The sequence below is a fragment of the Tigriopus californicus genome, chromosome 4 (genome assembly GCF_007210705.1).
Source record: "Tigriopus californicus strain San Diego chromosome 4, Tcal_SD_v2.1, whole genome shotgun sequence".
NCBI lineage: Eukaryota > Metazoa > Arthropoda > Copepoda > Harpacticoida > Harpacticidae > Tigriopus > Tigriopus californicus.
Genome location: NC_081443.1, coordinates 2,122,207 through 2,131,784, shown reverse-complemented (window position 1 = coordinate 2,131,784; position 9,578 = coordinate 2,122,207). Strand labels below are relative to the sequence as shown.

The window sequence follows — 9,578 nt, the reverse complement described above, 5'->3', positions numbered from 1 at the left end:
TCTACCAATATAACTGTTTTCTTTTCTTTTTTTTTCTAATTGAGACCGAAAATACATACATACATACATACATACATACATACATATTTGCTTGAATATTGCCTTCTAAAGAAACGCCAAATTTAACCTCATGCGAGGCTGCTTGATTGAGAGAAGATTCGAGTCTTAACTCTAATAAACAGGATTGTAGAGGTGCAGATTTTTGACAAATTCGTTAAAGCCTTAAAGTGGCAAATAACCCCAACGATGACAAAAAAAGTTGAGAAAACCATTAAATAGCGAAGTAAGTCGACAAAATGGCAAAGAAATGATTGAAATAGATAGCATAATTGGTATAATTGGCACAATTTTGTGCAGCGCATATGAATGGTGAAGAGATTTCTTGTAGGGCATTATAAGTTATTATGTAATGGGGAAGTTCCTACTTTCATCTTGAGACTGATTCAAGAACAAATGGGAATGACATTTTTGCGTTTAGTTGTAATTTGCAAAGAAAGGAAGTTAAAGAAAGGAATGATCACGTTCTTTCATGTATTACTGTTTATGCCCACTTTTTACTTCAGCTAATTATTCGATAATATCAGATTTTTCATTAAATTGTCGAGCACAGAGAAATACTCATTTCACTTAGATCTGCTCAATCTTTGAATGAAAAATGGCAAACAACCCAAGAGAGCAAGGAGCCCCTCTAGCTATATCTCTACTCATCAAATCGAGAAGCATGGCTAAAATAGACGTCAGTCATGTAGGTGTGTACAGTGAATGGACACAAGCACAGACATTGTCACGCTTGCTGGCAACGATAAAGTTGTCCTTAGATAGCAACATATTCATTCTTTCATAAGCACATGCATGCACTGGATAAGACCTTGAACTTACTTAGCCACAGCCTCTGCATCAATGTTCCGGTAATTGCGACAATCCAACACCAGGAGGCTAGGAATCACACCATCTTTACACGCGGCAATGGCCGTATCTGTACTTGGGGCGTGACTGGACTCCACATTGAGCCGATCACATGCCCATTTGACCGTGTCATAGAGATGCCCTTGTTTAGAGAGAGCCAAAACCGCCCGCAGTTTTGGTCGCCGAACCCGTAAATGCTGGCGAAAGTTCACTATGGAATCGTGACGCCAAAGGATCTGTAATGAGAATGTCAAGTTGTCAAAGGCTGAAAGATTCTATTTTCAAGATACAAGCTAGCATTTGAACGAGATCCATTTTCCTTTTCTGAAAGGCCTGCCTCGGCGGAACTTCATCAATTTTGAAATGCGATTTCGAGTATTGAACGTCATCCGATTTGGGATTGGTATTGATATCATGAAGGGCAAAATTAAATTTCAAGAACAAGGATTAGCCACTTTGAAGGAGCTTACAAGAATGATGATTTATATTTCTTTGACTTTTGTACGAGTATATTCTGGTTAGCCGCCTCAGGCCCGTATTTCAATGGCCTAATTTCAAGATGTGTTTCTTAAGTGCTGCGATTAGAGTTTTTTCAGATTGAGAAACACAAGAGTACTATGATTCTCCGTCTTGATTGAAATTGAAATGAAAGGGCAAATCAAAATTGAGTTGGTATTTTTTTAAAATCAAATCATTACATGAATCGTGAGCCTTTCATGTCTTTTTTAATGGATGTTATTTGGAATATTTGTTTTTGATGCAAGGAAGTGCAACTACAACTAAGAGTAAGGACATCTGACATTACAACATTTTTGTTGCTGGAACACACTTCATACAGTACGAGTCCATGAAATGATTGATAACATAAAAGGGGAGATGGTTGTAGCGCAGTTGGTTTACGCGCGACCGAGCTTTGCTCGGGTTCATGGGTTCGAACCCAGGTCTCCCCCCCACCCCCTGCTAAAGTGGATTATATCGCCTCGAACGGCGGACCTCAAACGGCGGACCTCGAACCCAAAATGGGACATACCAAAATATATTGGAAAACTCTGTCATATAATAATCCAATGAGATTGAAACTCGCAATAAAGATTTTAGTATTTTAGTATAAGAAAATGGAATTAGGTACCATATGGTTCAAAGTTTTTTAGCAGTTTTAGTTGCAAGGGAAAGACTTCAGACCCTGTAGTTATACAGCGTGTAACAAAACAAAAACGAACGGTTTCTTATGCTCTCTAAGTATCTCCTCGACTTTCACCTCATCCCAAGTGTCGAATACATCCTGAGTGAGCGAGTCACAGTAGAAGAATTACTTGTAAACATAAAGCCACTTCATTAAAACAACAAGCTAATGAAGAGCCTTATAGCTTTTTCAATTGGTACAGAGTCCCTGCCCTCGGAAACCCTTTGCCAATAATTTTACCTATTCCATGAACCCTAGTTAAGTCTTAAACGTGACCTACTAGATTGTTTCCTGCAAACTATGTCTGACCAACCTTACGTTCAGGGGGTGCCCTAGAGCAGCAAATTCAAATTCTTTGTCAGACCACCTTTTTCCTTGCGTTGGAAACCCCATTCGAAATGCTATTGAAGCTCTGCCTTCTTAAAGAGCTCATTTCATTTCTGTATTTATATTGGCTTTGAGAAAAAGATCTTAAAAGATCTCAAACCTTATCCTAGTATTGAGCAACAACATCTCTATTTCTATCGAAAATAGACAGTAAGACATTAAGCATTTATAGATGTCTAAATGCAAGAAGAAATTACAACTCCAGACGACAACTCACCATCCTATGTCGTCAATAAGTAGCCACCAATATCATAATGAATTTGATTCTGACATATCCGCTAGCAATCGTAAACTTTGAATGCCTTAATGCATCTAAGAACATGCTCGAGAAACGAATGGGAGCTCGTGAATGGTGTGACAAATTTGCTCTTGGACAAATTACCATATTACCTTTGGGACATGGGCGAAACATTGATTCCAAGACTTCGTGAACGCGAGATCGAAATCAAATTGGCCATGGACCCCTGATTTTCAAATGAAGTGAACGAAATGAAGTGAACGAACGGCTAAATACCCTCCTCCATCCTTGCTGTGAGTCAGTGGCCGTGTTAGACAACGAAAAACCCCATTCTTCATCGACAAATAAACTTGGTGAAGAATTCTGGCTTACGTAACTGGCGCCAAGACTTTATGTGTTGATGAAGAATGTTTGAAGAATGGAAAGAAGTGGGGTAACGAACGATATACTGTATTTAGTGAGGGGATCGTACTCACTCGGTACGAATCTTCAGTCAGAGATCAGATTTCATGGGACATGCAAGGTGCATCATCCATCATAATCTATCATAAAGGGAGATGGTTGTAGTGCATTTGACTAATGCGTGACCGAGTTGACCTCGGGTTCATGGGTTCGATCCCCGGTCTTCCCACCCACCCAAACCCTACTTCTCTAGTGGATATTTGCCTCGAATGACAACCCTTGATCCCAGAATGGGCGCCAAATCGCCATGTGCGAACACAATTGAATTGACATTCATGTACCACTTATATAAGTATATCGAATGAGACATGCTCCTCGCAATAAATACATTTTATAATTTGCTTATTCTCATTTTTGCCTTAGTTATTGATTTTGTGAGTGAATATCAGTAAGTAATTTGGAACCTTCGAGCCGTAATTGAATGTCAAAGTGAAAAGATTGAAGGCTTGAAGTCAGATTTCCAAAGCAAAGGTGGAGAAAGCCCGCCCTTTATGGGATGTTCATTCATAATAATTGTTCGTATTTAAAAATCTATAATTACTGCCAATTCATGATTTGAATATTGACCTTATCAGCAATTGAAACTATTGTCATGGAGGGGATTAGTTCGTCTCAAGTTTGGTGCCTTTACGAAAACGAAAAATCAATGAATAGACATGTGTTAATGCTCAACTTACTGAATTGTTGCATCCCAGTCTGTTGTTGTGTTCATTTTTCCCTGGATCTCCACCAACAATGGAACCAGAGGATCTGGATGAGAATCCACTGATGTTATTGGAGAGAAGTCCTCCCCGTGTTCCAGGTGATCCCCTGGAAGATGACGAATCCCCTGAAAACAAAAGTTGCAATTTTACTGAGCTGACAGAATACTGTAATTTTATCATTCCATTCTCTTAACGCATGGGAACTCGAATCAAACCGGCTAAGAAGTTGACGATGACTCATTTGTTCAGTTCAGTGACGACCTCGGTTAGCATGTAGCCAGAATACATTGACCTTGCCAATCCTACTTCAATGCTAATAAAACAAATGGCCAGTCAGGCGAGTTTTCACGAAGAGTAACACATTTTCATCGACTTTTTCACAAAGTACAAGGAGAGTGTTCAATCACTGCAAGAGACCAAATTCATACATTTTCGACTAAAACGGGCTTGCGTTTCTTGGACAGAGACGAATCGGCCCCACCCAAACATTGTTGGTTTAGATGAGCATAGCTGGAAAACCTGGCAAAAAACAGTTTAAGGGACGACGATTCAATGGTCAGGCATATGATTTATCTAGTTCAATAAGAAAATTGTGATAGTTCACTTATGTCATTTGGTGAGTGTTTTTGACTGAAATGGACATTAATACTAACAATTCTTTATGAACTTTCAAAGCATTGACAGAAGACGCAAAATAGAGCAAATTTGACATTTGCCACAGAAAATCAGACCAGACCTCCCAATATCGATAGTGTATTTTGATTGTTACACATGCATGCTCAAATGGAAAGTCCCTCAAAGCAATGGTTTTCAAACCGTTTCAATTAGAGCTTTCTCTCCTTGTCTCAGCAAGCCAGAATAATTTAATGCACTTTCACAAAAGAAGTTGCAAAATTGGCAATGAAAGCAGTTCATAAATGATCCAGACAGGGCTTATTTTGATCTGAGTATTCTCCAATGCTTTCAATGCCACACCTTCTACGGTATCAATTCATCATCGCATGGTGCTCATTTCGTTATTCCCGAAGTAACAATGTATGACCTTAACAGACTCTCTCTTTTGGCGTTTGCACACTGCACTGTATCTACAGTACGTACGTACATGTACATAAACAGTATGCATTGCCAACCACTGCTCACAATGACAGATAAATGAAAGTACATGTGTGCACTGAAAGAACCTCGCTTTGGGGGCCAGGGCGGCTCTTATGGGTGTACTAAAAGAAGGAAGGCCCCAATGGCTTTTACTTTGCTCTCTGGACTCCCAATTGTGTTACTGGTGATGCATCTCTCGTTCGTCCGTTCTTTCGTGGATGTAACTGGCAAGAAGATTAGGACAATGCTGATGAGCAATGAACCGAGAGAAGGTGAAGACCACCGAAAGCAAGAAGGTCGACGATTGGGAGACTTATACATACGTACTACCGCTACTACTACTATTCGTATTTACATGACGAAATCCTCCAGAAAGGCAGCCTTCCTTCCTTCTCTACCTACATTGTATATTTTAGATGAATAGACATCTTCAGGACAACGTCATCAGTTTTGACCCTAATCTCGCTCATGGATTGGACAAAAGGTTCGGCTCAGGAAAAGTAGTCTTTGAACAAGTGCAAAATCGGTACTACGGTACCGGCCACAAAAACCATCTCTGCATGCAGATGTCATGTGGCCACTAAATGGTCAAGATGGAAAATCATCGCTCGACATTATGCAAGCTAACACGATGGTTTGATTTTATGACAGCAATACCATAGGAAGGTGTTGTGATCGGTTTTGCCCGGAAAGATGAAGCTTTCGTCTATCCCTGTTCTAATTAAGGCATCCGTTTTTACGGTGTTGTCTATTCATATTTTTTTATCATTGAGTTTAATATCCTTGGTCTGTCATTTTCAGTTCAGTCTCTCGTATCTGGAAAACGTGGCTGAATTTTGTTGCAAAATGATTTTTTTTTTTTGGAAATTTGTGAAAGCTGCTAAATTTCCGAGACCTTTAAGTCCAAAAATGGAACAGTATGAAAGCTTCAGCTGAAGAAAGAAACGTTTGCACGATATCTGAGATTATCCACCCGGAACATGGGAAGGGCCGGTCAAGTCTTCATGGCTAAAACTCGTCAACCTTGAGTTGATACTTGAAAAGGACCAACAATTGGGAATCGGCACATTCAAGGAGCCATTTGTGGTCCGTCTGTTCATTTCTTTAGAACTAAATAACCGCAGGCCTAGTGCTACCAATGGTTTTAAAGCATTCTCTGTGGTAGCTCTCAAGGCAAAGAAATAAACCATCTTGGGGCCCACATTCTGCAGGTAAGAACGTGGCATATACGAGTAACTCTCCACCAATTTAAGAGCCTCTTGTTTATTGAAGGATCGAACTCGCCAAACATGCCTCAATATTAAAGGCTGTGTCAACGTGTTGCAAATCATAAATACCCTGAGCACAATCGAAGCCCGTTCAATTTTAAAAAGGACGTCTGATTCAGAATGAAAAGGCGATAAATATGAAAGAGGCAATGTTGCTTGCATCAGCCAAAGATATCTCCCGACAATCTATACAAATACTAAGAAGACGCCGAGATCATCTGAGTCACAGAGTCCAACGTTAGCTAAAGTGGACAGTTACCCATGTTCTGTAAGGTTACCTCTTTCAAATAACGTCAAACTTGCGGTCTGCCCACTGATCACTACTGGGCTAGGTGCAATTACGCGTGCACGATTTCAATCATAAATTCAATGCCTTGAGACCATTCCAATGTTTTGGAACTATATGTGCTGTCAAACAAGATGCTTCCCATTGAGCGGTACATTTTGAATGTCAAAGACTGTTGCAGGTTAACATCACAGGCTTACAAAGTAATCAACAAAATTCAATGGAATCAAAACCGTCCTAGTAAAACATACCTTCAAGAAATAAGGAACTGGTAAACGGATCAAGCAAAGGCTTAAGATTGAGGTTCATGATCTTGTTCATTAGTAAAAGATTGTATTAAGGCCCATAGATGCCTTCCCAAGAACACAATTGAAAATAAAGCAGACCTTGAACCAGTCCCTATTCGGTTGTTACCTTTTGTTTCTAATATCTCATTAAAACACGTATAAAAATATGGAGTGAAACTTTCTCCGATTATCAGGTGTAAATAGTGGCACACTTTGTCAGAGCTTCTCAACAGCCCAAATATTTTAAGATCCCTGGGATCTCAATGACCCTTTTTGCGGGGGGGAATCATAAATTCCTCTTCTGCCACTTGGAACCAAATCTCTTGGTAACAGTGTTGCCAGGACCCTTGACTTGGACATATTTCCATAGCCCTGCCATGAGGGGCCACGCTAAAGTTACCCAAATTAAAACACCGCGCAACTGAGGTCCTCGTCAGATGGGCAGGCCAAATATCATCTACCCAATAGAGGGCGGTCACGTTGGTAGCCATCCTTAAAATGGAATGCTTGTCCCATCGGAATTCACCCACCTCACAAACACTAGAATCTCTCAGCACCTGGAAAACAAGGTGGCAAGACAGACCTGAGACAGAAAATTGCCCCCTCAACCCACCCTCTTAGCAATTGAGGCATTGGAGGAGCTCCCATCAAATGTTCGAAACAAACCTAACCAACGTCTTAGAAATGCATGGGCCCTACTGCAGGTATCTCCCACAATCGCAGTTAACTTGAAGTATACGAAAATATTCAACGATGACAATATTTTTGAAGGCGAGAAGGAAAATCAGAGTTCATTACGACCATCCAATGCTTACACAATCATCAATCAAAGTTGACTTGATATGCGGGTCCTTCTAAATGGGGTTAAAGGCTTCCGGGCAAACCAAAAAGACTGTGTTTCGTCAAAAGCATCATGATTCAGTAACAGACGATTTTTGACCAGAAAGGTGGGAGGTTCTTAAAGTACCACTTTTATCTTAATTTGATGTCTTTAGGGCCAAGCTAAATTTCGAACTCGGTGAGCATATTTTGAATGGCAAAATATAATTGATCTCGTCACTAACTGGTTTTAGATCAGACTTAATCTCAAGGAACTGCAAACGAATTAGTTCTATTTGTAGAGGCCCTAAGAATAAACGTTGTTAATTTTGTTTAATCTACCGCATTAGAATACATTTTTGATGCGGTTTGAAAAAATTGTGCCCTGTAGCAACAAATCATCGTCAAAAACGGGGACAATCTAAATGTTGACAATTGAACGTAACACTAAGTCACTCTATTTCGCCCTTTCTTATCATTTGACGCCAAAAATCCAATTTCTTTGTTAACAGTTGATGGTGGTGGCAAAGTCAGCAGTGCAAAAAAAAGAATAGTGAAAGAAAGCTTTCGAACGCATTTGTACTTTCCACTTTTTGTAGGAACTTGATTCAAACCTGAACTGGAAATGAATGGCATGCGCGGTGCTCTCTGGCTACCGAAACACTTGCAACTATCAACCTCATTTCTCAAGGAGAATGACAAAAAGTGCGACATAATACATCTAAATCGAGCTTACAAACAATAGATTTTGACACAATAAAAAAATGACCCATTCTCTCTCTATCTTGGTTTCTTTGCTGGAAAGACCAGATGTGTTATCTCGTCCACGTTGCCCAAAATTTGTGGAAGGATCTTGTAGGTCCAAAACGATCGTTACCAATTCGGGTTATCTTGGACAAGTATCTGAACAATTCAAAAGTGGACTTGCCATTTTCAATAAAGCTCGAGAATAAACAAACGAGTGACGTAAATCCTACGCAAATTGTTTTTAGTGCATTTGAAACACAGTACATGCCGTGAGGAGTCTGGTTAGGAAAGAGAGGATGGGTAGAAATACATACATATGGCTCCAGCTTCACGTAATACAATGTCTGCTATTATGTACATACATGTACATTGTCGGCCTCAGTTTAGACGTTCGAAGGCATCGTAAGCAAGCGATTGCAAAACAGAGCCCAAGTTTTTGAAATCGAGTTACGCACCCAATAAACGGAGCAGTTTACTTTTGTTTTGAAGAACATGTAAATAAGCAAAGGATATTCGTGCTCTGCCGTTTTGGGCCTCCGATCACGCCTGGTTCTGGCTGAGATGAAAAAGGGTTTCTTTATAGTACCTCACGCTTTGGCCATAACTCAACTCCACTGATAAAGCTCCATTTTGAAAAGGAGCATTCCTATCGGAGGTAAGTGCATGGTTCTTTTCGTAACATGTGTCATTTGCATGTGACACTTTGCTTGGACGACGTCACTGATTTGGGTTAAAATATCGTCAAAAAAACGAAAATATCGTCAAAAAAACGTCTTGGCCACAAAAAGAACAGATTATTGAAGATCGAGGACTGTTCAATCACTGATACTTTCGTGCTCCGATATGAGCAATGATGTTACTATGTCCGACAAACCGAAGCTTTCAGGCGGCTTCTTTTGCTCGTCGTCTTAAGGGTAGATTTTGGGATATGTGGATGAAGGAATCGAGCGAGATCTCATAAAAGTTGTGACAGACAGACCGGCCTAGCTAACCCCCTGCCACCCTTCATCCGTGAAAAGCTGGCAAATGGCCAATGATAATGACGTGGATCACAAGATCTCTCTGTTCCCTAGAACTGTTCTGTATTATGTGGAACACGAACATTCTTTGAAGAATCTGATTTCCCACACTAGATTTTAGTTGGTGAGACGGAAAGAGTCGCTTGACTTGAAATTCGGACGATTAAGGGGCAGTTG

The 9,578-nt window shown here is 40.2% G+C and overlaps 1 protein-coding gene across 3 annotated transcripts in view; it reads right to left on the bottom strand.

The window, feature by feature from the left end:
- The window catches only part of LOC131879668 (high affinity cAMP-specific and IBMX-insensitive 3',5'-cyclic phosphodiesterase 8A-like), a 29,879-nt gene that overhangs the window by 16,190 nt on the left and 4,111 nt on the right, over positions 1 to 9,578 (bottom strand). For all 3 annotated transcript variants that reach the window (XM_059226036.1, XM_059226037.1, XM_059226039.1), the window contains exons 3-4: positions 3,854 to 4,005; positions 880 to 1,142 (exon numbers count right to left, since the gene is read on the bottom strand). In XM_059226036.1, the coding sequence (XP_059082019.1) occupies positions 880 to 1,142; positions 3,854 to 4,005 (415 nt within the window). The remainder of the gene's footprint in view (positions 1 to 879; positions 1,143 to 3,853; positions 4,006 to 9,578) is intronic.